Source organism: Phascolarctos cinereus, unplaced genomic scaffold (genome assembly GCF_003287225.1).
Source record: "Phascolarctos cinereus isolate Bilbo 61053 unplaced genomic scaffold, phaCin_HiC Scaffold_3;HRSCAF=262, whole genome shotgun sequence".
In the NCBI taxonomy this organism is placed as follows: domain Eukaryota; kingdom Metazoa; phylum Chordata; class Mammalia; order Diprotodontia; family Phascolarctidae; genus Phascolarctos; species Phascolarctos cinereus.
The window spans coordinates 188,163,854-188,191,682 of record NW_027555736.1 but is presented as its reverse complement, the minus strand read 5'-3'; the positions used below and the strand labels follow the sequence as shown (position 1 = coordinate 188,191,682).

Genomic DNA, 27,829 nt, shown 5'->3' with positions numbered 1-27,829 from the left:
TGTGGGGAAAGTCAAGGAGACTTCTCTTGCTTTGGGGCAGCTCCTCTTCTTCAGGGGTGGCCAGAAGTTTTCTCTAGTCTAACCTGACCAGTTTCTCTCTTTCAGTCTTGGTGACCTGTGATCTAGTTCCAGTTAGGGCAATCAAGGAAGGGGCCCTGGAGCTGAGCCCTGTGGTGCCAGCCCTTTTTGCCTCACTCAATGCTTCTTGTGCAGTCTGGATGAAGGGCAGGGATGGGACGGTGGTTCGAGCTGATGCCAGCTCCAAGTACGTGGGAAACAACATCAGCACCAAGGGGGTCGGAGGGGATCGTTGTGAAGACATCACCCAAAACTACAAATGCCATGAAGGTACAAAGCTGGGCAGGGCAGGACCCTGACTCTCCTGACACCCAAAACAGGGCTTGAGGGGAAATGGTTAGAGGGAATCTTAATAGGGAATAACAACAATAATAATGACATAGTGCTTTAGGGTTTGCAAAGCACTTTACACATATCGTCTCATTTAATCTGATCAAATAAGAATAGGATGAAAGGCAGTTATAAACTAAATGACTAGTGTAGTGGTGCAGTGGATAGAGGGCTGAGCCTGGAGTCAGGAAGACCTAAGTTCAAATCCAGCCTCAGACATTTCCTAGCTGTGTGACTCTGGGCAAGTCACTTAACTCTGTTTGCCTCAAATTCCTTAACTGTAAAATAAGCTGGAAAAGGAAATAGCAAACCACTCCAGTATCTCTGCCAAGAAAACCTCCAATGGGGTCAAATAAAAAGTCAGATATGACTGAAGCAACTGAACAATAATGACAACAAAAGTGAAAATGGTCTTTGGAAGCAATGAAACCACAACTTTCTCTCTCGTCCTGAGAAACATGTTTTAAATATGAATACCTAACTCCATAGTATATCCACAGGTCAATTCTTTGTTCCTTTCCAATGATGGTAGTAATAATAATAATAATAATAATAATAATAATATTTTATTCAATTCAACCATCACCCAATTTATTTTCTCTTCATCTAATAGTACCACCTGATTTTTGTATAGATTTTTGTAGTTTTCAAAATGCTTTCACATTTGGCCCTCACAGCAACCATATATGTAGGGCTTTTGTTGGCAGAATCAACCAATCAACAGACATTTATTAAGTGCCCATGATGTGCCAGGCATTGTGTTAGGTACTAGAGGTACAAAGATGAAAATGAAATAGCCCTGCCTTCATGAAGCTTACATTCTATTGGAGGAAACAGCACACACAGAGAGACACACATATATGTATATGTGTATTACATGTATACACACATACACATATGCATATATATCAAGGAAAGGTAATATTCTCATTTTTACAGATGAGAAGGTTGAGATGTAAAGATTTGCTTAAGATCATAGAGCTAGTTAAGTGACAGAGGGGACTGGAATATGGCCTTCATTCCTATTTCAATGTCCATAGGATCACAGAAACTAGAGCTGGAAGGGACCTCAAAGTTTCTAAATTGTAAGGCAATTACATTCAATGAGCATTTATTAAGCACCTACTGAATGCAGAACACTATATTAGATGTTAGGGGAAAATAAAAGTTTCCAGACCTGATAAGGAAACTGAAATGATTTGCCCATAATCATGTGGTGAACTCTTATACTAGGCACCTTCATGGTAACCATGTTGGTGTCCTGTGAAGGTGTGCCAAATCCTAGAGAACACTCTATGGAAAAACTAGGGATGATGGGTAGAAACTATAGGGAGGTAGATTTCAGCCCAACACAAGAAAGAGCTTCCTAATAATTCTAGTTATCCCAATGTAGAATGAGCTGCCTCAAAAAGCAGAGAATCACTTTGAGAAATCTTCAAGCAAAGGCTTTAAGTAGATGACCACTTGTTGGAAACGTAAGGGGAATCATCATTCAGGGTTGGGCTAGATGACCTCTGATATACCTCCTTCAACTGCCAATTTTGTGATATTTGTGATATTGAAAAGGCCGCTCATTGACTTAGAAAGCTATGCTCTAGATCCTCAATGTGTAAGACTTTGATTGGCTTCTCTTCATTATATCAGACACTAGAACCCTAAAGAGCTTTTGTAACCCTGGCATTTGAGCGAATTTAAAACCACAATACATCTTAATTCAGATATTTTACTCAAGATCAACCATATCTCTATCTGCAGTCATAAAGGACCTTTGAGAACATCTAATCCAATGGTTCTTAACCTGGGGTCCGTGATCTTCCAAGAACTGCATTAGCAGATTTGTAAGAGTCCACAAACTTAGACAGAAAAAAATATTTTGACAATTGTATTTCAATATAATTGCTTTTTTGGGTAATCTTATGTATTTTATTTTATGCATCTAAAAACATTATTCTGAGAACTGGCCCATAGCCTTCACCAGGCTGCCAAAGGTCAGCCATGGCACACACACAAAAAAGGTTAAGAACCCTTGATCCAACATCTAAAGGTTGAGAGGTGAGTTTTCTATATCTTTCATCCTTCAGGATCTCCACAAAAAAGAGAACTATTGGAGAAAGTCTGGAAAGAGAGAGCTGAAACCGGGAAGATCAGTGGGCTCTCCCTCAGCCCAGAGACATCAGGTCATCTGTACATGCTCTTGTATTCATCTAGCTCCATGCCTTTGGATGGAGATTTTGAGTTAGCTGTGAAACTCTTTAACCACGCTAGCGAGGAGAAGGCTGTGGAGTTGGTGATAGGGATCCAAGCCATGGACTACAATGGAGTCACCAACACTCAGCTCTACAAAAAGAAGTTACTACTTACACTTCAAGAGAATGAAGGTAAAATTTATTTCCATAAAGCACAGTGCCCTCTGTCTTCCCTTGCAAAAGGAGAAATAGCCTCAAAGAAAGTTTTGGCAGGTCAATAAGACCTATAGTTCAAGTTGCCCTTTTTTTCACCTGTTTAGCAGATTTCTTCCATAGAGTAAACCTAAGCATGTTCTCAGTTTCCCACAAAGGATCACATTCAGTACTTCTCAAGCCATGGAAGCCCACTTCAATAATTTTATTAGGGTACTGGAAGTTTAAACATCCTGTAACTGTGTGTCTCATTTTAAAGGGTCTTCCTCCAACCTCTCACTCTCTTCCCTTGATCTTTATTCCTCTTGTGTTTCAGTTAGAACCATCAGTACCAGCTTGTCCTTTTCCCATTTCGTGCAAAGCCCTCCTGAGAACAGCATCCTGAGATTGACAGCTGTGGCCACCCACACAGATCCTGAGATTAGCTACTTTGCTCAACAGGACATTGCCATCTGTAAACCACAGCTCATTATTGAGGTTAGGGGTTGCTCCTTACTCGAGTTACTGACCTGAATTACTCTCTCCCATCAAATCAAAGCCTTGCTTCAAGAAATAGCATCTGGCCCTTTCAGGGAAAAGCAGAATGAGCAGAGAGTGCCACAGATTGAGCTGAGTGACAATTTTACTGTAATGGCTAGGTAGGAGACCCTCTGTACAGCAGGAGGTTTTCCTTCTGTGTCTCCTAGAGAGCCCTCCATCTTACCACGTAAAACCTAAACTTCTATCTTCCTCAATTGTGAAGATTTCCTTTTTGTTTTTTCTTTACTTTTTAAATTTTATTTTATTTTCAAGTCCAGATTCTCTCCCTCCTTTTTCTCCCTCCCCCAGCCATAGAGAAGGCAAGAAAACCAAAGCCAATTACAAATATGTGTAGTCATGCAAAATAAATTCCCTCATTACTTAGGAAGAAAGGAACAAACAATAGGAATGAAGGGAGGGAGGGAAAGAGAGAAAGAAAAAAAGGAAGAGAAAGACAGGGAAGAAGGGAGGAAGAAAGGAAGGGAAGAAGAGAAAGGAAGAGAGGGGGGAGGAAGAAAGGGGGAGGAAGGGAAGGAGAGAAAGAAATAAAAAGAAAGGAAGGAAAGAAGGAAAAAAGGAAATACGCTTCAATCTGCACTGTCCGTTGGTTTTCTATCTAGAGGTGAATAGCAGGATGGGAAGGAAGCATGTTTCATCATGAGTGAAGGTTTTCTTTAATTACAGACAACAGATGCTGGCCCTGTGCTGATTTCTTTTCTCTTTGTGTAGCATCTGGCCTTGAGCTCAGGCTGGTATTAGGGTTCAGACTGTGACCATGGCAGAAGCCAGGAGGGTATGTGGAGGCTGGCAGTATTGTGTTGATGTGAGGAAGGAGTAACTTTCATTCCCTCTAGTTCTTCACTTACAGTCACTGCCATGATAAACACGTCCTTGGTACATTCCAAGCCGGCCCTTTGTGGGTATGATGGGTTCTATTTCTCCCCACAGGTGCCAGAGATGGTGAGACTGTATGAACCAGTCATAGCCTCCATCTATGTTCAGAATAAGTTGGATTCTCCCATGGAAGATTGTGTGATCACAGTATTTGGAAGAGGACTCATTTACAGAGAGAGGCGCTATAGGTAAAAGGCTGCTAACAGAAGAGTGACAGTTCCTTTCTTCTTGCTAGTCAGAAACAATCAAAACTCCAAGACCATCAGAAGATTTAGGGCTGGTGACCAATAGCTATGACTCATGAGAACATAGCCCAAATGTCTTCCAGTTATTTATTTGTTCATTCATTTGTTTGTTCATTCGTTTATCTATTTGTTTGTTTAAAGGCTGCACTCCCTATCTCACCCAAGTTGGACGTGCAACAGCTATACCACTGATTGGGCATGGGAATTTTGACCTACTCCATTTCCAACCGAGGCAGATTCGCCTCTCCTGAGGCAACCCAGTGCTCTCCTACACACACTTCTGGGGGATTACCATATTAATGCTGAACTTAGTGTAGACACCAAATTGGAATACCCTATTGCAGCTCAGAAATCTGGAGCTCCAGAGATCCTCCAGTCTCAACCTTCTTAGTAGCTAGGATCATAGGCCCATTCCAACACGCTGGGCCTTTTACTTACTCTTCTATTGTAAAGTAAACTTGATGTTCAAGGTCACAAATATGATCTACCACATCTCCAGGGACTGAGAATGGATATACTTCAGACTTAGATGAGGCAATCTTGACAGCACCTTGACTCTGCCTTCTTTCCCACTGCAGGAGAGTTGTCCAGGGCATGGTGTGGTGAGGGAGCTGGGGCCAGTGCTTTGACATCCAAATTGGTTGTAAGAATCACAGGATATCATTGCTCCATGAGAACAGAATTTTGGTTTTAGCAAGTGAACATGACATTGTAGAATTTTTAAACTAAAATTGCAAGACCTAAGGACTTAAGAACAACAAAGGGTGGTGGATAGAGAGCTGGCCTCATTGTCAGAAGCACCTGGGTTTAAAACCTGACCTCTGATGTAAACTGACCATGTGACAGTAGTCAAAGCACTTAACCATTCAATGCCCCAAGCAATTCTAAATTTCAGAGGTATTGATTTCTGCCAGCAGAGAGAGTTTCCTGCTAAGGAAATGAAATCATAGATCTGAACCAAAAACCAATAACGTCTATAGATCATTTTAAGGCTAGGTAAGGTAATTTATGTTTCTGGCTCAGTTGAGCCTTCCCACCACTCCCTGTAGCGGTCCTAAGCCATGATGAAGAGACAGAGAGCCTTAGAGCCAGGATTGTTCTTCTTGTTGTTTGTCCTTCGTCCTTAAAGAGAGTTGCCTAGATTAGGACAATGAGGGGTTAAGTGACCTTCCCAGTATGTCAGAGATAGTCATTAAGCCCAGGTCTTCCTGGCTCTAACAAGGCCATCTGCAGTCATCCTGTTGTAAATCTGGCCACTGGACCCAGGTGGTTCTGAAGGAGAAAGTGAGGCTTTGCACAGCCCTGCCTCACTTAAATCCAATTCACTTGCATGTCATGGCATCACCTCCCTGATGTCATGGTCCTCTTCAGCCTCATAACCCTGAGAGGTAGGTGCTATTATTATCCCCATTTTACAGTTGAGGAAACTGAGGCAGAAGGAAGTTAAGTGATTTGCCTATAGCTAGAAAGTGTCTGAGGCTGGATTTGAACTCAGGCCTTCCTGACTCCCAAATTTTTCCACAGCTTCTAAGAAAAATAGAACTAAAACACAGCAACCTACTTTTTGCTTATTTGTTGTTGTAAATTTCAGATTAGGTACCGTCTGGCCTGGAAATTCTCTCTACTGCCAGATCCAGTTCACTCCAACCCGTGCAGGGCTCCAAAGACTCACCATGGAAGTGGATTGTAACATGTTCCAGAACCTAATAGGCTACAAGAGTATCAATGTGGTGCCTGTGTCTCCAGCTTAAGTTGGCCAGAACCACCTTCCCACCTACAGCTCTCTCCCTGGTTGTGAAATGACATGCCTGGAAACGCAAGAGGCACACCTTACCACAAGATTCTCTAATGCATTAATGTCATTTCAGGGTGGGAAGGTGCGTGCTTCTCTTGGCTCAAATCACTCCTAAGCCTCCAATATGAATAGAACAGACCTAACAGGGATGAATACGTAGGAAGGGGACTCTTACCATGCTGGACTACGACAGCCTTGGATATTCGGTGTATTATATAATTATAATAACTTTTTTTTAAACATGATGCTTTACAGCTTTCAGAACAAATAATAATAAAACAACAATAATGACAGCTAGCATTTATACTGCGCCTACTGTGTGCCAGGCACCGTGCTAAACACTTTACTACCATCATCTCATTTATCTTCACAACTCTGACAGGAGGGGAGGGAAGGAGGAAGGAGGGGAGAAGCAGGGATTGGAGAAGAGATTCAAATGTCAATTTTACACATTTGGCAAAACAAATACATCTCAGAACATTTTAAACTACTTCCCCAAAATTACATTTGGTGATAATTTAACCATGTGTCAATATCATCCCTGACCATTACCATAAACAATAGACGTAAATTGTACACAATGTAATAATAGTAATAGATAACATTTATACTGCACTCTTAACATTTTTTTTTTTGGCAAGGCAATTGAGGTTAAGTGACTTGCCCAGGGTCACACAGCTAGTAAGTGTCAATGTCAAGTGCCTGGTTTGAAACCACATTTGAACTCAGGTCCTCCTGACTCCAGGGCCAGTGCTTTATCCACTGTGCCACCTAGCTGCCGGGGCATGCTAACATTTTAAAATGCTTTATACACACTATCTTATTTGGGTCCAGCAAGAAGTCTGTGAGGTGGTGGGTCCTCTTATCTCCATTTTACAGATGAGAAAACAGGCTCAGGGACGTTGACTTCCCCGGGGGCAGTTTGGGTCCCACAGCTGAAGTCTGGCATACAGAACTAAGAAAAGTAGAAATCACCAAATATATAGGAAATGGAACATATAAAGCCATAAAGGACGTGGTTCCTTACCTTAGTTCAGCATTCTAACACTGCATCTTCATTTCCTTTCTGAACTTTCCCATTTTTGATTGTCCTTCATTCTCAAAGAGGACCACCCTTACCTACAGACAGCTAGGTGATGCAGTGGCTATAGAATGCTAGGCCTGGAGTCAAGAAGACCCCAGTTCAAATATGGCCTCAGACACTTACTAGTTGTGACCCTGGGCAAGTCACTTAACCCAGCTTGCCTCAGTTTCCTCATTTGTAAAAAGGAGCTGGAGAAGGAAATAGCAAACCACTCCAGTATCTCTGCCAAGAAAAGTCCAAATGAGGTCACGAAGAGTCGGACAGGACTAAAACGACTGAACAATCCTTACCTAAACTTCTCAAAACTACTAAATTGCCTTGTGTATTTTTTCCAATAAAATGAGAAACTGTAAATAAATGTTGAACTTTAATAACTTAAAACAAGACTTTTGGGACACCCTGTGTATAACGCACACCTGCCAATGTTTCTTATTTTAACAGTTCCCTGGGTTTCTGTTAACAAGTTAAAACAGCAGAGATTGGTTTACAGGATGAAAATAGACTAGGGGTGAGTCTGTGAGGAAAGCCTTTCCAACACATGAAAAAATGCTACTGAAATATCGTTCCATATTTACCTCATTCTAAGAAAATTTCACATATGAAGATGCAAATGTACACAAGCTTCCAAGGCCCTCCAGCACATTTCAAAGCACTTCGTTTACAAACCTTCATTACAGAGTAGGTTGTGGTACTAACAGTTCACAATTCTTCTTTCAATTCACAAAGTGCGTTGTATACATTCTTTCATTCTGTTCATACACGCCCTGCACGGCCGGCAGTGCCAATTCCAGTCACCCCTATTTTGCAAGGCAACTGGCTCAGATGGGGTCGAGTGGCTCACTTCTGGTCTCAGGGACAGAAAGGGATACAGACAAAAGCAAATGAAATCTCTGTTCAACAAAGCATCTTGAGCTCCTGCCAGCTGTCAACTTTGACACAGCGAAGTTCCAGTGTAACAGAGGAACCTCAACCATCCCTTGTCATGTGAAGTTGTGCCCAGAAGCTTCGCAGTAGGGAGAAGTCCACTGGTTCTCTACAGCTCCGGCCAGGAGAGCACAAGCTCTAACAGAGAGGTCCTATGCAAAGCAGGAAAGGCTTCAAGTCCTGGCTCAGGAAATGACTCTGGGTCTGCCATCCAAAGGCCAGCTGCCCTAAAGTTGAGAAAACTAACGCAGGTCACCATGTGTATTTTTTTCTTTCCTTTTTTGGGAGCTGGGGATAAGGAATAGGGGAAGAAGGCGTGGTGGCAGGTACAGTACAGTAACTGCTGAAGCCATCTATATCAAAGCACAGAAGGGTCACCACATGCATTAGCAAATGAAGTACAGACACATGAAATCCTAGTTACAGTGCAGTACTAGTCACAGCAAATGATGGCTCTGCTTTTACTGATAATAAAACCAAAGCAAATGAGCTCACAGTGATTTGGGTAAAGATGCCAGGAGCACACTCTCATTTTATGTGTGGCAAGATGTGGAGGACAAATATGAACTCCTCGGAAGTGGAGATTGCTTCCTATTTCATATCTGTATCCTCAGCACCTAGAATAGTGCTGGACACACAGTAGGCACTTAATACTCAATGACTAATAGACTCATAGAAGAATTGCCACTACGGACCTGGCATCGTCTCCAGAAACAAAAAAAAGATATTTTATTGTAAATAAAGAATATACAGGACAAAGCTCTCCAGGAATCTGAGAAGCATAAATAGAAGGTCATATAATCATCTTTTGTTTCTGCCCATAAAAAGCATGGAGCTCACATGGTTTGCACACACTTAACAGCCGTGGTTAGTTGATGGCCTTTGGACACAGCCTTCTTAAGTGCAGTCTCCAGCTCTCCTGACCCAGGAAGCTTGTTGGCTCCATCCTAACAGTTGACATCAGAGCCTGGCTGTGGCGCCATGAGAGGAAGAGGAAGAAGGCTCAAAGTTCACCCTGGGTAAGGTTCTTGATTTTGTTCATGTTGTGATCAATGGCACTTGAGAGAAACTGGATCCAGTTTTCTTCCTCATGGGGACATACATGACTTGCCCTGAAGAGTGTGGGGAGAAAAAGAAACTGAATTCTTGATAGTTTCAAAGGACAGCCTATCCTCAAATAACCTTTCCTAAAACACTTCCTGGGGGAGCAGAGAAACAAAGAGACTCACAATAGGACAGTTCTCACACGCATTCCACATCTACCATTATCTGCTCACAGAAATTAAAGATACGGTGTCTGAAAGAGGATAGCTCTGTACCCTCCTGCATGTTCTAAAAGGTTTTGGGAACTTCATACTTACTTTGTGATTTCAAGAACCTTTTTCAACACAGATGCAAGTTTTGCAGCCTATAAATTAAAAGCAGAGAAATAATTCATTCTGTCAGCAGAAAAGAAACGCAGAGTGAAGGGAGAGATATAGGAGTAAGCCAAGTCACAAAGGGTCGGCCCCACCTCACCTCAAGTCCCCCATTCTAGACAGCCTGGAATACACACACAGCTGTCCAGTGAGGTGACTGGTATTCCCTCTCACTTTTCCATCAACACACAGAATTTTTACCTGCACCAACATCAAGGTAACATGATGTACACCTGTATTACAAATTCTGTACATTTTAACGTTACCAAAGATTTAGAAGTATGTTGAGAGATAAGAAAGTACAAAGATCTTTAAAATTAAATGATATTTTAAAAGTAATTCAGCACTTGTAATTTTTTACTTGGCTAGACAGAAATAAGTATTCCAAAGAGAAATAAAGTATTTTTTCTAGCTCTACCAAATAATTTTTTGGTAGTTTGATTGGTATGGCACTGAATAAGTAAATCAGTTCAGGCACAATTGTCATTTTTATTATATTGGCTTGGCCTACCCACGAGCAATTGATATTTTTCCAATTGTTTAGATCTGACTTTATTTGTGTGAAGTGTTTTGTAATTGTGTTCATATAATTCCTGCTTTGTCAGCAGGCAGACTCCTAAATCTTTTATATTGTTTACAATTGGTCAATAGTCAAGCTGGGTTTATGAAAAAAAAACTTGCATTCAATTAGTTACATAGTTTTCTTCTTAATTTTCAAATTGGAAGTCTATGAGGGAAGGAGCTACTGGTATCTGCTATAGTCATGAACGCACACACTGCCCCTTTGAGAAAATCCTGCAGGGAACAAGAACACATGTCTGCTGAGTCTGTAGTTGCTCCTCCATCATTAATACCTACATTTAGTCGCACAGCCATCCGATTTAAAGGTGGATACATGCTCAGAGCCAACTCATCCACACTAGAAGTAGAAAGCAAGAAGAGTCACTAACAGCAAAACTGAAGACACAGGCCCAAATGGACATTGGTGAACAAAAGCATTTATAGTAAAGAAGAATAAATCAGGCTTAGACATTTAGGCTCTTCTCCCAAAACCTCCTGCCTCTGCTCCTTAAAAACACAAGGTTCCAGACAGGAGAATCCTGACAGAGCTCCTAGTAAGATGCAATTAAACTCAACACACACATATATATGTTATACATATAGTATGTGCCAACTATCTATTTGTGCAGCTGTAAAAATTCCACTTGCATTTTAGAGTGAAAGTGTCTGATCCACTACAGAAATGGGAGGATGACACCCCAAGCAGAGGCCAGGGTGCTAATGTATCCACAAATCGAGCTTCATTCATTTATTCATTCATTCAACAAATACCTATTACAGCCAGGTAGAGAAGATGGGTAAAGACCAATGATCTGTAACTTCAACAGAATAGGGCAAATTGAAGCAGAAGGGGAGCTGCCCAAAACACACAGACATTAAGTGACTTGCAGAGGGCCACAAAACTAATACATGTCAGAGATGAGCTATGTATTAAGTTCTTCGTGATCCCAAGGTCAGCATTCTAACCATTAAGCCACAATGCCTACTGGGGAGATGAAGATATACAAATGACTATAATATAATCTAAAATACGAAAAAGGAAAGGGAAGGTTAAACTTAGTGCTAAAGCAACATTTCTCAAATCAGTTTAGGATTGGAAGACTCTTTGTTTTCTCAAGTGATAAGAAGTACTTATGCGATATGCTGAAAAAATATTGTAGCCATTGCAGGACAACGAGGATATCATTATATTAATGGAATTTATAAATGCTGGCTCTGGGAGGCAGAATACCCTCAGGTTAAAAAGGGGTTGGAGAAATTCAGAGCAAAAGAGAGGGAAACTGAGCCTATTTTGAAACACTGTCATATGTAATAAGTCTTTTTCTGATATATACAAAATTCCATAGTTACTGTTTTTGAGGGAAAACTATCAAGATTTCCTCACACCATATAGATTCACACATTATGTGGAATGGCAAGGTTCCTTGGAAGTTTTAGGAAATGCTGTATTATGGGAGTTCAGAGGAGGGAAAGGATTTGTTTTGGGAACAAGAGGGAAGAAGAGACCCAGAGAAAGTTTCATGGAAGAATAAAAATCTTAAGGCAGAATTTAGGGGGGGTGGGGTGTGGAGAAGTATTCTATGGAATGGGAACAGAACAAACAAAAGCAAAGGGATGAAGTGCAGAGCAAGTCTGGAGACTAGCAAATAGTTGAATTTAGCTGCAGTGTAGCTTGTGTTAGGAAGAATGTGTGTGTGGGGGGAGCTTATGGAGGGGATGAAGAAAGCTGAAAAGGTCAAATATCTCAAGCTAAAGACTTACCTAGGGCTGATCTCATTGGAAATGTCTACAATGTCATCTAGCTGGGCAACCTGATCCGAGACAACTGTCTTCCCGTGGGTTTCCACTGATGACCTGACTTTCTTGAGGCAAGCTTTAGAGGCTTTCATCAGTCCCATACAAGGGGCTAAGAGCTGCTGGTCCTCCTCTGACCAGTATGTGTCCCTATTACCCCGAGATCCCAATTCATCATCTTCCAAGATGTCACTGTAAGGGTCTCCACCGTCCCCCTGTGCCTGGAAGACAGTATATTAAATGTGGACACTCGACTATATTAAATTTTCAGGAGAAAAGGCATCTGATTCTCTTTGGTTCAGAGCCCCACCCACTGCGAGCCAAGCTCACCTTCTATTCATCATCAAAACAAACCAAACCCCCCCCAAACTTCCCAACTGCTGACTGCTTTGGTAAGACTTACAAATATAAGCAATTATGCTATTGTTACAGTCATACAGTAAGTTTTAATAAATGGAATGGTAGAAAAAGTACTAGATCCAAATCCTGGCTCTTCCATTCACTAGCTAGATGGCTCTAGGCACATCATTTCATCCGAGCCACAGTTTCTCGATCTGTGAAACGGGTATAGTTATACTAGCTACTTTTTAAAAAAAGGTATTGTGAAGATCAAATGAGACAATGAACATCAAGTACTATACTGTTACTGAGCTGTTTCTATAATTAGTGATAAGGGAATTAGGTCACCAATTAAGCACAGAGTGAAACACAGGATAACAGAGATGAATTCCCTTTAAAGCTACTGGATTTCCAGTCATCTATTAACTAAGAGGTTATTTTCCAATGACTCGGCAGGAGCTGGATCTCCTTACCTGCTCCATTTCCTCAAGTGCATCCTTCACTACTCGCAGATAGGAAGCCAGCATTAAAAGGGCTGCTGCTTTGTTATCTATAAGCAGAGTAAGAGAAACCCAAATTAAAGGACCAACCCAACAAACCTCTACCATCCTGCTAAGGAGAACCAATGACAACTTCTCCACTTGTAGCAGCTCTAAGGAGAGGACAAATGTTTCCTTGTCATTAATTTTGTCAATGACATCACCATTCACCCAGGGTTCCACATTTGAAAGCTTAGTGCTATTTTTGACTCTCCCTTCCCTCTCTCAGCTTAGCAGGTACCAAGTAACATGGATTTTTACCTTAGTATATATCTCACATCTTTCCTTTAATCTCTATTCCTACCTTAATCACTCTAGTTGTCCAGTCATGTCCAATTTCTGTCCAACTCTTCGTATCTTGCAAAGATACAGGAGTGGTTTGTATTTCCTTCTCCAGTGGATTAAGGCAAATAGAGGTTAAGAGACTTGCCTAAGGTCACACAGCTAGTTAACTGTCTCAGGCCACATGTGAACTCAGATCTTCCTGACTCCAGGCCCAATGGTCTATCTAGTCAGTCACCCAGCTAATCACTCTAGTACAGGCCCTTATTACTATCTGCTTGGACTACTGAAATAATCTAATAATAGCTCTTCCTCCTCTATTTCATCCTTCATACTGCTGCTAGCATAATCTTTCTTTTGCTTAGATCTGGTCACCTCATTTCCTGCTTAAAAATCTTCAGCGGCTCATTAATAAATACTGGATAAATGTCAAATTCTTTGATCCAGCATTTAAAGACTTCTACCCTTTGGTGCCACCCTCCTTTTCCACTTTTCTTCCATAATACTCTTCTGCACATACTCTCTACTCTAGCCAAACTGAACTACTCACTGTCTGTCCCCTTTCATACCCCATGCTTTCCTGTTTCTCTTCTTTTTCTCTCATTGTTCAATTATGCTGTGAATGCCCTCCTTTGCTTATAAATTCCTGTTCATTCTTTAAAGCACAACTCAAATGCCATCTTCTCTGGGAAGTTTTCCTCTTATGTGCTTGCCATATTACTTTGTGTTAGATATGTGGAGATGTTATATGCATATCTCAGAGTTCTCCTACTTAACTGTAAATTCAACAGGTATAAGAACGCTGTCTTATGCAATCTTTATATTTCCCCTAGCACTGAGCAGAGGGCTTTGTACACAGGAGGCATTTAACAAAAGATTTCTGAGTTTGAATGTAAAACTCTTTCCAACAGATACACCCCTTTTTCAGTATCAGAATAAAGTTAAGTCCATACTCATTCCAAGAAAAACTGAAGTGCTTAAATCACGGCCCATTTGGAAATCACTTACTTTAGCCAAGAGTGTCCTGTCAGAAACACCTGGTTCTATCTAATGACTATTTCAATAATGTTCCTGACACTGTCTATGAGTAAAACTAAGTATATGTACTCCAAAGACTCAGTAAGTATTAAAAATCCCTAATGGAATTTGAATAGAAGGGTGAGGATACTTTGGGGCAATGAGAAAGGAACGATAATTGAGAAGACAGTAACACCAAATTTCCCTTTTCTAACTTTTAGCAATGATGGCTTATTCTTTAAAAATCTGTTACTTGTTAAATCTGGATTACATTAGGAACACTACAAAATTGGAAGTGATATGTGAAAAGTACTAATTTTCTCTCATCCAGCTGAATACAATCACCATACCTCCCACTACTTCACTCACCTTTTGGTAGATGAGACACCTGGTCACACGTTTCCCAGATACTGCCAGTTGATCTGAGATACTCATGCGTTATGCTGAAGAGCAAAAACAATGAGGATATCAACAACTCAAATCCCTATCTTCTAAAAAGGATCCTTCCTGCCTGCCCCATCCTGATGCCCAAAAGGAGACTCACAGGGTTTTCCTGCCTCCCCAGGCACTATGAGTCCCACCAAGTGACAGCCAGAACCAGGTCATTACCATTGAGGTCGAGCTCTAACAATCACCTCTGCAAGCTGGGCCATTCCCTCCACTACATCCACAACAGTATCTCGAACCATTTTTCGTAACGTGATACCTGCAACCAAAGCCAAGCTTTAAGCACTCTAGAGGTCTTTCAGGGAGAAATCATTTTCTTCTACTTACCTGAGTCTATACATTACAAGGCAGTAGGCAGTACCTATGCTTCACATACGACCTGCCTTCCTACTGCTCATCAATTCCCATTAATTTGGTAGTTTTCTCTGACTAGAGAGGTGGTAACGTTCTCTGTCCGAAGGAGATCTAACACAAGAATCTTGCTAGAGCTTTCACTCACTCCTTTAAAAATTATATCTTGAGTACTTGAGTACCTGAGTGTGCAAAATAGATTACCTTGGTCTTTAGGAAGCCAGTAGTATTCGGAAACCTCTGCCAACACAGCATTCTGGATACTTTCACAGAGTTTCCTGCAGTCCTACAAAAAACACAGTTCCATTCCAAAATGAAGAAGAAATTAAGAGTGACATGATGAAAAGCCACTGCCCTAGAGAAGAGCAGAGGTCCACCATCAACTTCATCGTCATCTATCAAGTATTTACTGATCACCCACTATATACCATCTAGGGTTTGGATATTACACAACAATACACCCCAGTCAACAAAATATCTACTGTATGGAAGAGAAAGAGTTAACACGCTATTCCAGGATGCTGGTGACATACTCTGAATCACACACACACAAATTTTGGATGGCACATTTTTGGGGAATCCCAACTTAAACCTGAAGGTAACTAGAATGGATGTAATACTCCTCCTGTCTATTTTCCATGTAATACTCCTCCTGTCTATTTTCCCACAATGAGCCTTTAGTCATCTCCTGCTCTTAATTGTATACTTCACAAACTTAATTCACTGCCATTATTCTTTCACTTTAGCACTCAATTCATATTAAGTAATAACATAATCAGACTAAAACACTTAATTCTTTCTCCCCTCCCCCATGTACTTAACATGTTGTGATTTCAAGAACAGAATTATCAAGTCTTTTTTGTAATTTCCTACAAGCAAAGCAATTCAAGTTAAAGAAGTTCCAGACTTCTGAAAGTTTATATATCAGAACACAGGCATAGGCACCAGCATATACACACACATACTGTAAACTATATGGAGACGTAGCATTAGAACAGGCTATAAACAAAATCCTACTTTTAATTTCCATCTTAGAGTGAAGAAAAACACTGCAGTGAATATCTATATTCACTTATATAGATTATATAGACAGATACATAGATATATCGATCTATATAAAATGTTATATTGTTTCTCCATGGTGTCCCTAGGATTTTACCAGCATACCATAAAGAGTTTTTAAAAGAACAGGAATTTTTTTTGGAGAAAAAACTCAACTACTACTACCACCTTGTATTTGTAGTGCGCTTTTTCTCCAAAGAACTCACGTACTTTCATATGCATCATCTCAACTTACTGCTGGCATGAAAGGTATGTATAGACAAGTTCATCACTGCAAGTAAGGTGAAAATGGGTAGGGGAAATAAACCGTATTTTGACGTTTGTATATATAGACTTACTTTCATATGGAAAGGAAAAGGAGGGCAAAGGCAGTGAAACTTGTGGATAACCTTACCCCAGAATTTGGTACTCGGCTCTGTAAAGACCTTGAGACCCCGCTGTCTTTCGTTTTAGAGAAAAGAACTGAAAGAAATAACCGGACGCCAAAGGGAGAAGAGCGGAGCCCGAGTGGGCAGCCCCAGAACGACCCAAGGCAAACCCACCTCTGGGGAAGGCAGGGGAGGTCTTGCGAAGGCCAGGCTCAGCTTCGTGGCTTCCTGGGACACCGCCAGAGCCCTCTGCCCTACGGGAAGGAAAGGGTGGATGGGGTGGGGGCAGAGCGGCAGCTGGCGCGGATAAGGCTGCACGTGGCGGGGCTACGCTCCGGCCGATAACCCCACAGGCGGCCCAGCCTCCTTCCGTCTGGGCACATTTTTCATCCCTCGGACACCCGCCCCCAGGACACCTGGGGCCCCTCCTCGGAGGAAGCCGACTCCGTCTCCCCGCTCCCGTCTGTGGGTCTGCCCGTCTCACAGAGGTGAGTGAGGGCAAGGGGGTCTTCCTGCTTCCAGGAGGGGATGTGGGACCCCCAAACGCCGGGGGTGAGACTCACTCACCGAGCTTGTCCCAAAATCTGTGCGCGTCGAACGCCTCCGCGGTCTCCCGGGCCTCGCCATCTGCGGGGGGACGGGGCGGGCCGTGAGAGGGGAAGGGAAAGAAGGGGCCCCAGCGCAGGCTCCCGCCCGCCACGGCCCCGGCCCGGGTCCTCACCCCGCACCCGCGGCAGCACGGAGCGCAGCGCCCCGATGAGCCTCCGCAGCTGCGCCATGGGCTCCTCCGGGCTCGGTCCCGCCGCCCCGAGATCCATTGCGTCGAGCCCCGACACGGTAGCAGCCGCTCGGCGGGTGCTCCACTAGAACGCCTTCAACTTCGGGAAGGGAAGCGCTGGACCTCGACTTCCGGCGCCCTCTGCCCGCTTCCGGCAATAGACTGAGGGGCCGGCTCGGCGGGGGACCGAGGGAGGACGCCCCGCTAGCAGACCGCTGGGCGTGTCTGGGGCGCCCGGTGACCAATGTCAGCTCTCCCTCCCCTTTGCCTCCGCCCCTCGACCGAGATACAGCACAGGATCGCAAACTGTTTATCCATTTATTTGATCAGTTTAGAACAATCCCACCACTGGAGGCAGAGACCCTAGAAAACCTGAGATTCAATTAAACCATCAACAACCCACGTGGTAGGCAGGACGCGGCCCGGTACTAGCCTCGGGGTCCGGAGCCCGGCACCACTCTCCCAACTGGCCTCCAGTCGGGAGGCGCCCTCACGGGCGCGACATTTTCATTCCACAAAGTTCAGTTCATCCCTTTGCTTCCATGGGGAATAAGCAGCAAGAATCAGCAATCACAGCATTAATTAGGGGCCATTTTTGGAGGTTCATTCTTAGAGAATCAGCATGTCGCCCACCAGCTACAGCGGGTCAAGGCTCTTCTCTAAGCAGCAGGGCCATACGGCCTTCTCATCGGCTTCGGGCGCAGCTTCCCTGGGCGGGCCTCCCCGGAGGGTGGCTGGGACCCCGGGGCAGCGGCGACAACCCCGGGCCCGAGCTCCGCCTGCACATCGGTCATTGCCTCTGGGAGCTCTGATGGCTTCTGAGTTCCACTATGAAGGTTCTGAGTTCCCTGGGGTTCAAGGTCCATGCCCAACGAACAAGAATTGGGAAAAACACCGCCAACCAGGTATATATGGGGGAGAAGAGAAGGGCCACAGCGCCATAGGCCTTCCCGAGCAAATAACAGCTACCAATTTGGCAGAAGTAGAACAGCAGCATGAGGCTATGGACAGGTAGAGTCTTGTGGTATCTTCCCTTGAGATGAGAGGTAAAGACATAACCCTGGCACCGCAGCAACAAGGTCCAGCACAGATAGACCAAAAGTGGTACATGAAAAAGCAGCATCTAGAAAAGGAAACAGAACAATTATCAGCATATGGCAAATCGCTAATAAGGGTGGAATCTAGCCAGTTCACGACCACAAAACTAATTCCGATATGTAACACCAATCTTATCTCTAAGAATTTTCACTGAGGATGGAGCACCCACCTACATCCTGCTTTAATCCTGGCTCTGCCACCAAGGAGCCATTATTACCATGTGGAAGTCATCGAAACTCACTGAGTCCAAGTTTCTTCATCAGTGAAAAAAGGATATTACTAATCCTACCTACTTCTCAGGGTTGGTGACATAAAATTTAAGGGTCAGTGCTTTTCTTTGTGAACTAGAAAATTCTTTCAAACAAAATTTTATTTTCATCACTATACGTTTTGTGAATTATCTGAAATCACATCAAGGCAACCAAACCAACTTGATTTTCAATCATCCAACAGTACTTATTCTAACAAGCAGCAAGGAATGTATATTAGAACTGAGAGATTTAAGTGCCTACTATGTGCAAGGCACTGTACCAAGTTAGACCTGGGATACAAAGACAAAATTCCTGTTCTCCACTAGTTTGCATTCTACTGAGAAGGGGGATCAGGAGAGACTTCTTTTAGGAGGGGGCACCTAAGGAGCACTCTGAAGGCAGGCAGGGATTATACAAGGTAGAGGTGAGAGGGAGGCCATGTGGCTTTGTGGATAGTGTGGGACCCAGAGTCAGGAAGACCTACGTTTAAATCCCACCATCCCAAATCAGATATTCACCATTTTGGACCCTGAACAATCCACTTAACCTCTCAGCTCCAGTTTTCTCATTTGTAAAATGGTGGATAGTAAACTACCATACAGGGTGGTTATGAGGGTCAAATGTGATCATAGATGCAATGTACTATGAAAATGTTAGCTATTATTAAGTTATGCAAAGGCCCAGAGGTAGGAGACAGAATGTTATGTATTGCAAGGGTGGGAAACCTGTGGCCCTGAGACCACATGTGGCCTTCTAGATCCTCAAGGGCGGCCCTTTGACTGAATCCAAACTTATTCGTTCTGTGAAGTTTGGATTTAGTCAAAGGGCCACCCTTGAGGACCTAGATGTCCACATGTGGCCTCAGGGCCAAAGGTTCCCCACCCCTGGTATGCAGGATAGCTAGAAGGCTAATTTCACCAGAACAGAAAATGCTTAAGGGGAGTAATATGAAATAAGATGGAAAAGAGGTAGGAGTCAGATTGTGGAGGATTTTAAATGCCGATTGAAGATTTTTATTCTATCCTACAGGCAACAGGGAGCCAATGAAGACTTTTAACTGGAGGGAAGCAGGAAAGACATTGTCAAATCTGTTTTATGAATATCGGTATGGCAACTACACGTAGAGGTTGGATTGTGGAAGGAAGAGAAGGGGATGGGGTGGGATGGGGCAGGAAGAATAATTAAGAGACTACTGCTTTCACTAGTCTAAGAGGTAATAAAGGTAGAGATTATATGAGTAGAAAGAAATAGATGGATGTATTAAGTAAGATTTAGCAACTGATTAGGGCAACTAGGTGGCACAGTGAATAGGGCACCAGGCATGGAGTCAGGAACTCATCTTTCTGAGTTCAAATCTGACATCAGACACTAGCTGTGTGACCCTGGGCAAGTCACTTAATCTTGTTTGCCTCAGTGTCCTCATCTGGAAAATGAGATGAGAAGGAAATGGCAAACTACTCCAGTATCTTTGCCAAGAAAACCCCAAATGGGATCACAAAAGAGTTGGACACAACTGAAAAGCAACTGACTGGATATGTGAATTGAGGAAGAGAGAAGAGTCAAGGATAACTTCAAGGCTGATAACCTCTAAGCTCATTCTGATGTTGTCATTTAAGGAAATAATACTTTAACGAGTATAAATGTAAATTAATTACTTTATATATTTCTCATATATACACACCTATCTCCAAATAGTGTTGTGACTTATATTTTCCATTTTGCTAGAATGCTTTTCAGTCTCTCAGTCCCCCAAGTCACATTAGGGTAACATTGGTACAGCTAAATGTTTTTATTCTCTCTTCACTCCTATGTGGTGAATGAGCTTAGGCATGGAAAAAGGAAGTATAGAAAGTTAAGTTAGAGGAGGAAGAGAGTTACCTCTGCTTTCTGGATAATATTTCTGAATAAGCTTAATGTGTTGCTTGGTGTTTGTTTCAGCAACCTTCATAAGCATTTACCCTTAGGGTTCAAATATCTAGTGGCTCTTATTATCTAAGAGCCATTAGAACTCCCTTTCTGGTTCAATATCCCCCATAAAGAGAACATAGAAAAAGGAAAGGTATAATGGAACTAAAGAACCAGTAATTCTCAGGGCAGCTAGGTGGTGCAGTGGATAGAGCACCGACCCTGGATTCAAGAGGACCTGAGTTCAAATCCAGCCTCAGACACATAACACTTACTAGCTGTGTGACGCTGGGCAGGTCACTTAACCCCATTGCCTAGCCAAAAAAAAAAAAGAATGGAAAAAAAAGAACCAGTAATTCTCTATCTGTGGTGAATGCTTTCCTCTCTAAATACTTTCTTTATAGATGTGCAACTTCTTTAATAATAATAGTGCTTCTAAAAGGAAGCCAAACTCTGAGTAATTGAAAAGCCAATAATGGTACCAGAGAACAGATAATAAAACATACCTCCCTCTGCAGAGAGGGAGGGGACTACAAAGGAAGAATGGAAATGGAAAATTTGTATACATTATCAGATGTGGTCACTGTACTGGGTTTGAGTTTTTGTATTTGGGGTTTGGGGTTTAGGGTTTTTTTTTTGGCTTAACTATTTTCCCTTGTTACAAGAGAGGCGTATTTTGGACTTGCATGGTAGAGTATATCGAGGAATTTTAGGGACATAGAAACAAAAGGTATTAATAAGATATTATTTTAAAATAGTAAAAATAATTATACATCATAGATAGGTGCAGGTTTTTAGCACAACCACTATTATCCCAATATAACATATCCTACAAATTTCCAAATAAAATTTAATTTTTGTAATTATTTCTCAATTCAAACATATCAGTAAATTATGTTTCTTAACCCTTTTTCCCTTAGAAAAAAAGGTTCTGAACATACAGCAACTGCTTTTCAGTGGTAGTGCTACAGAGCTAGATAAGGAAGCAATTTAGAGAGAATTAAACAGAACTAATGGATAGAGTGTTGTGCCTACAATCAAAAGATCTGAGTTCAGATCCTGCCTCAGCCACTTACTAGTTATGTGACCCTGGGCAAGTCACTTAACCTCTGTCTGCCTTATTTCCTCAACTATAAAATGGGCATTATAACAGCACCTAACTTGCAAGGCTCAAATGACATGTTTGTAAAGAACTTATAGCACAGTGCCTGGCATATCGTAGGTGCATAATGAATGCTCATTCTTTTTTCCCTTGCCCTAGTGTTCATGGTAAAGTTTTGTGGGGAGTATTTTGGTCAGGAGGAATCTCAGCACACCAAATGTTAAATTGGCAATACTATAAGAAGGGTTGGAGAGCTGTATACAGAGAGTGTCTCTTCAGGAACACCCATGCATATTGAGCTTTTTGTGAATTCAAGATCTGACATGTTTTGAGGTTAGTACACATGCATAATAGACAAGCTTTGTTTGCTTTTGTGAATATTACTGTGTGGGATAAGTAAATTTTATATTAAAGAAGATAATTGGCAGAAGCTAGGTGGCGCAGTGGATAGAGCACTGGCCCTGGATTCAGGAGGACCTGAGTTCAAATCCAGCCTCAGATACATAACACTTACTAGCTGTGTGACCCTGGGCAAGTCACTTAACTCTACTGCCTAGCCAAAAAAAAAAAAGATAATTTATTTTCTTTATCTGCTATCTGCAGTATCATAACATCCATAATTTTGGGGCACACCTAGCAAAACTCACAACACATACTTTGAGAAACATTACATTACAACAATGTAAATAGAATCAACAACAAAAAAGAAACTGAACACTGCGTAACTATAATGACCCAACTTGAAGAAATGAGAAAATACACGTCCCTTCCTTCTTACAGAAGTGAGGGAGTAGACTGGGTGTAGGATATGGCATGTACTGCTCAGTTCGGCTGATATGTCGATCACTTTTGTGAAACTGGTTCTTTTTCTCTTACTCATTTTTTTGTTTCTAGGTAGAGCCACTGGCTGGGCAGAGGAGAAGAGAAGGAAACATTCAGAAATGAAGATGATAAAAACAAAAGATATAAATAAACATTTAAACACTTTTTAAAGAAAACTTTAAAGAACTATGCATATTAACTATTATGACCATAATTTCACTTGCCTATATAAAATTAAACTCTGTGGATAAAACAAAGAGGCCACTGAAAAGGGCCAGCATGCTATGAGAAGTAAATACCCTCATGACAATCTGGGTTGAAGAGCTTAGAAAATCCCTTTTTCTGATGAAGGACTTTGATTCTTGGGATGTGATTGGTCAAAGAGAATAGAGAAAACTTAGTACCAGTGGTATAAAATTCTGCCAACTCACGTCAGGGGCAAAAGAACAAAGCCTTTGCACACATACCCTGCCCCCCCCCCCCTCCCATGACCACATAAATCATCTTTTGCAGCCACCACCAACAGGGGCTTTTAGGAAGGTCAAGGTGCCTCCTTGTTCCATAAGCTATGCCAGAACATGCATGGTTAACTTCAACTACATTTAGGTCATGGAGTTTAAATTCAATATTGGATTTTGCAAGTAATTGTTTTTCAGGGCTTTCTACCTGGCTTTTTTTTTTAAGGAAGTAAGTTTCATTCAGTACCACTGTTAATCTAATGTTCTCATTCTTGAATGTATTGTTCTTTTTTCTGGGCAGTAATCAATTTGGGCTACATTTTGGTCAAAAGGGAAAATATTCTCTGTATGTCTTCCTCACCACTCGTCCGTAACAGGGCCAAAGATCTCATAAATGTGTCAAATTATATGCCTCATTTTAATCCCAGCCCTATTTTAAAATATTTGTTATTCTAGTTTTCCCTTCTATTAAAAATCACATCTTTTATTGGAGGAAAAATTTTTCATGGCAGTATGCTTCCTGAATTTTAACCCACAACTCTTACCTGAATAATTCCAAATATAAATGTCATGCTGCCTTGAAAGAAATGCCCATCAACAAATACCCCAAAGGAAAAGCAGCAGCCCATTTTACCATCGATAATTTCACCAACAAACCACGGTCCTGAAAGGGACATTGGACAGGAAGGAAGAATAAATAGGTGACATTCAGTGACTCCTAAAGATGTATTTAGGAGAACGATGAAGACAAGAAACAACAGATTTCTGATGTTGGAGTAATTCCTGATATCAGCTTTCTAAGTACAGGAGGCCCATTGACTAGTTATTAGATCTAAGATTGGCATATTTGTGTGGTAACGATACGAAACATTTCATTTGTATCTTCTTCCCATGTGGCTTTTTTTTAGATTTAATCCCTGTAAGCCATATGTTTTAGGTAGCTAACTTCTTCAGTCTGTATAATGAAGCAACCCCTAAGCATGCTCTGATGAGATATCTTATGTTTTCAGTGAGTAGCCTTCAGACTCATCATTTTCCAGGAAAACTCTTTTTTTGAATAATGACCACAATATGATACTCAATTATCTAATTTATCTCATATCTCATTTATCAAATATCAGAAGGCAGTCTAGGGGATAGTTGCTGTGAATTTTCTAGGTAATTGAAATTTGCCCCTCCAGGTGTAAAAACCATTTATTTTAACCATTTCTGATTAAATTATTTCCTATAAATGAAACCTTTTTGATGACTAGTTATTTTTATGTACTTCTATTATTGTATAGTAATGTTTTCAAATTTTATTGATGCAGGTAGAACTCATCTTGCCCTTGCCTGTAATTCCCCAAGAATGCTGTGTTTTTCTAATAGATGGTTATTCTGTATGCTGTATTCGGTTGGCTGTTTTTTCTCACTATGCTGCTTTGGATCTTTCCAATAGCCTCAAAAGGGCTAAAGGAAAGTCAGTTCTATACATCTCTTCAGTCTCGGTCTTTCCCTGTGGTCTCAAAAAAAGTCAATTTTATATATCTCAAGATATTTTTTTATATATCTCAAGAGGAAAACATTAGTAATGCAAAGTGGTTCCTGTTGGCTAGGGAGAGTAGCTTTTTCAAAAGCACATACAATTTCTGCAGACTTACTTTTGTATAATCACCAATGAAGATATTGTAGCCTAAAAATGTTTTTCTTTATTTTCCAGCTTTGACAAAAGGAACAATTTCCAGATGATGTTCTCTAGCTCTATACTGTTTCTTTTTCCTTTTCTTTATGATTTCTTTTCATACACTGAGCTCTAAATAATCAGTTAGCTTCTCAGTGTTGGGGTGAAAAAAGGACCTGGACAACTTCATTCCTACCATTGATTCTTTCCAGAAGTTCAGAGTGGAAGAGTTTGCCCCCAGAAAGATTTTCTCAATGAATACTTTATATGGCCATTACACAGGATAGAGCCATGCACCAAACATTTTTGGGCAACCATACCTACTTTCTGTCTTCTCATGTTGAAACAAGAGGAAAAGATTGCAAAGGGGACAAAAAGTTTGTAAAAATTGCAACCTGTACTGAAACTATACAACTGTATAAATAAATGTTTCTGTGGAATAAATTAATCTGTTTCTGAAAATGAGCTTTTGGTCACCAAGCAACACTAGCAGACTTATGTAGGACTTGACGGACTGTTTTGTTTCTATCCAAACACAGTGACTTTCTTAAAGCCCTGGCAATAGTAGTAACTCCAGTGGCTCTCTATTACCTCCAGGATCAAATATAAAGTCCTGTTTGGCTTTTAAAACCCTTCACTGTTTGTCCTCTTCCACGTTTTCCAATCTTCTTGTATTTGACTCCCAGCCATGTACTCTATAGTCTAGCAGCTTCTCTGGCCCACTTGTGGTTCCAAAGACACTTCATGCCTTTGCACTGTCAGGCTCCCAGTCCTGGAAAGCTTTGCTCCTCCTCTTCCACCTCTGGGCTTCACTGGATTCCTTTAAGACTCAGCTCAAATCCCATCTCCTACAGAAGGCCTTGCCTTGCCTGGTCCCCCCAGCTGTTAGTGCCTTTCCTCTGAGATTACCTTCCATCTACTTAAACGTAGTATTTACAGGTTGACTCCTCCATTAGAATGTAAGGTCCTTGAGGCAGGGACCATGTTTCTTTTCATCCCCAATACAAAGAGCAGTGCCTGGCATATAGTAAGAGCTTAATAAATGCTTGTTAACTGATTAAATGCTTCAAAGATAGTTTGGATAGGATTTCAATTTACTGACCTCAGTTTCTTACTTATCTATGTTTTTTTTTTAGGTGGTACCCACAGGCAAATATTAAGGCTTATTTGCTATTTGGTTTTATACAAAGAAGTTCTTAGACTGTCTCCTTAATATCCTTGCAGTCAAACTGCCCTAAACTAATATACCCCTTTAAGCATTTTAGGTAACAGCTAGATGGTGCAATGAACAGAGCACTGGACCTATAGTCAGGGAGGTTCAAGTTCAAATCCAGCTTTAGACACTCACTAGCTGCCAGATAACAGGCAGTGACTTCCAGCAGTAACTAACAGGCAGATAACAGTGACTTCATGAACTCTCTTTTGGCTTGGTTTCCTGGTCTGTAAAATGGGCATAATAATAGCACCTACCTCCTGGGACTGTCATGAGGACCAAATGAGATAATATTTGTAAAACACTTAGCAAGGTGACTTCTGGCAGGTAGTAGATACTATATAAATGCCAGCTATGGTTATTGTTAGGAAAAAGCTAATCAGCCAAAACCATTATTCAAGGAAATGGCTTGTAAAGGTAAACACATATCACTCATTAAAGCAAAAACTCTATACAGGTGTTGAGAATTTTACTTAAATACCTTTCCATCATAATCTTCATAAGCATTTTGAAAGAATTTTCTAAAACCTCTGGTTCACTAGGCTACTTACCCAAAGCTGTATAGAAATTCAGGAATAACACAACGTAGTAGAAGGTATTTGTTTTGCTCAAGACATTAAAGGAAAATGTGGCCAGACTTATATACCCTGGAGCTCCTAAACAGAGTAAATTTGAAAAATCCAGTAAATATGAAGCGTAGTTCAATTTCTTTACAATATCTTCTAGAACAAAAGTGTTAAACTCAAATAGAAATGGATCCCTGCAGACAGCATATTGACTTAGAAAACCACAAATTAACATTATTTATGCTATATCGAGTTTTTGTTTTGTTAAACATTTCTCAATTACATTTTGATCTGATTTGGGCTTCTGGGTGAGTTTGACACCTCTGTTCTAGAAGAATATAGTCTGTAATGTTTTCTGTTGTATATCTATGTTTTAATAAGATGATTAAATATCTCATTAAATGTTTCTTGTTGCCTCTAGAAATGCAACAAAATCAACTTCAACCACTCCTTTCTTTGCTTTCCCAAAGAGACGCTGTGAGCCATCTTTCCATTTTTATGTTCTGGTTTCAATTATAGTGATTATGTCAAGATTGAGGTGATTTAGTTGCTCCAATAGTATGTGTAGCCAGTCACCGGACAAGGCCCTTACATTTCAGAGGACGAATAGCTAAGTCAATATTTACAGACAGTCTAAAAGCTGTGTGTGATTCTCAGTACCTTTTGATATTTTTTCCACCCTGTGACACCATCACTGCAAAGACATGGAAGGGAGAAGTATAGGACTGAGGGGCAATTTTGTAATTTTCTTTGCCATGTAATACACTAGAGAAGCAGCATAAAGGATGCCAACCAGAGAGACAGATGAGCAGACAAAGTAAAGCCAATCTTGTCCTGGGAGTGGGGATAACCAAAGGGCAGCTCTCATGCTCCACTGGTATGCTTGCCACATGAAGGGGTCTACAGGAAGCCCCTAGCACATTGGACAATCCCATCCAGGATTTCTGGCAGAACAAGAAGTCCACATTTCACTCAGTAAAAAATAAGGAGGTACTAAAGATTTCTGCATAGAAGATTGATATGTCAGATTGATGTATAAAACAGATAAGTTGGGTAAAGGTAAGAAGCATGGCTGAAGAAGGGAGAGTAGAGGGGGGAAAGTATCTTATATGGGCTTCAAGAAGGCATTTCTAGCGGTTTCAATGACCGCTGCTTAATTAACAAAACTTTAACATTTGTGCTTGAAGTTGGGTTGAAAAGAATGAGTCTTACATAAGATTTTTCAGGAGTAGGTTCATTAAAAGACTTAAAGACTGGCTGGCAGTGCCTCCCACCCCTCAGTAACATCAATAAGATATTCATCCACCTAGATGAATGTCTGGAAAACAAAGAGGGCTCACTACTAAAGAGATGAAGTATCAGTATCAGTCAGGAGCAGATTCAGAACTGGAAGAAACCTTAGAGGTCATATAGCTTGCTGCTTCATTTTACAGAGGAGGAAACTGAAGAAAAAGGTTAAGTGATTTGCCTATGGTCACATGGCTAGCAGGTGGCTGGCTAAGATTTGGATCTGGGTCCTAGGACTAAAAA

General features: G+C 41.3%; 3 protein-coding genes and 1 long non-coding RNA gene across 8 annotated transcripts in view; 2 read left to right on the top strand and 2 right to left on the bottom strand.

The window, feature by feature from the left end:
• Nucleotides 1-7,728, top strand: part of EPB42 (erythrocyte membrane protein band 4.2) — a 33,822-nt gene extending 26,094 nt beyond the window's left edge. The window contains exons 9-13 of the mRNA XM_021009393.2: nucleotides 106-348; nucleotides 2,490-2,786; nucleotides 3,124-3,284; nucleotides 4,275-4,408; nucleotides 6,057-7,728. Coding sequence (XP_020865052.1) covers nucleotides 106-348; nucleotides 2,490-2,786; nucleotides 3,124-3,284; nucleotides 4,275-4,408; nucleotides 6,057-6,216 — 995 coding nt within the window. The 3' untranslated portion in view covers nucleotides 6,217-7,728. The remainder of the gene's footprint in view (nucleotides 1-105; nucleotides 349-2,489; nucleotides 2,787-3,123; nucleotides 3,285-4,274; nucleotides 4,409-6,056) is intronic.
• Nucleotides 7,729-8,974: 1,246 nt separating this feature from the next.
• On the bottom strand, nucleotides 8,975-17,355 carry CCNDBP1 (cyclin D1 binding protein 1). Its single transcript, XM_021009254.2, has 11 exons — nucleotides 17,168-17,355; nucleotides 17,014-17,073; nucleotides 16,621-16,700; nucleotides 15,221-15,302; nucleotides 14,828-14,924; nucleotides 14,588-14,661; nucleotides 12,854-12,930; nucleotides 12,009-12,262; nucleotides 10,545-10,605; nucleotides 9,630-9,676; nucleotides 8,975-9,380 (listed from the first exon to the last, which is right to left on the bottom strand). Exons 1-11 carry the CDS (start codon nucleotides 17,262-17,264, stop codon nucleotides 9,272-9,274), a joined length of 1,038 nt encoding a protein of 345 aa, XP_020864913.1. The 5' UTR covers nucleotides 17,265-17,355; the 3' UTR covers nucleotides 8,975-9,271.
• LOC110223626 (uncharacterized) lies at nucleotides 16,749-24,964 on the top strand. 2 transcript variants are annotated; one of them, XR_013485407.1, is made up of 3 exons: nucleotides 16,749-16,934; nucleotides 19,603-19,678; nucleotides 22,475-24,964. It is a non-coding gene; the product is annotated as an uncharacterized LOC110223626 (long non-coding RNA). The 2 variants fall into 2 exon arrangements; XR_002328748.2 differs by lacking the exon at nucleotides 16,749-16,934 and having other exon boundaries at nucleotides 19,420-19,678.
• TMEM62 (transmembrane protein 62) overlaps nucleotides 17,529-27,829 on the bottom strand; it is a 44,601-nt gene continuing 34,300 nt past the window's right edge. For 3 of the 4 annotated variants that reach the window (XM_021009252.2, XM_021009250.2, XM_021009253.1), the window contains 4 exons: nucleotides 26,285-26,389; nucleotides 23,406-23,524; nucleotides 22,359-22,487; nucleotides 17,529-18,347 (listed from right to left, as the gene is read on the bottom strand). In XM_021009252.2, the coding sequence (XP_020864911.1) occupies nucleotides 18,015-18,347; nucleotides 22,359-22,487; nucleotides 23,406-23,524; nucleotides 26,285-26,389 (686 nt within the window). In that variant the 3' untranslated portion in view covers nucleotides 17,529-18,014. The remainder of the gene's footprint in view (nucleotides 18,348-22,358; nucleotides 22,488-23,405; nucleotides 23,525-26,284; nucleotides 26,390-27,829) is intronic. The other variant, XM_021009251.2, reaches the window with a different exon arrangement.

Bases quoted from the DNA above. Each gene is read 5' to 3' on its own strand.
- CCNDBP1 (XM_021009254.2), bottom strand. From the start codon at position 17,264: ATGGATCTCGGGGCGGCGGGACCGAGCCCGGAGGAGCCCATGGCGCAG. The intron at 14,662-14,827 runs GTAATGACCTGG...TTTGCTCTTCAG, and splicing joins GTTAGAGCTCGACCTCAATG to CATAACGCATGAGTATCTCA. The intron at 9,677-10,544 runs GTAGGTATTAAT...TTTAATTTATAG, and splicing joins GGATGGCTGTGCGACTAAAT to GCTGCAAAACTTGCATCTGT.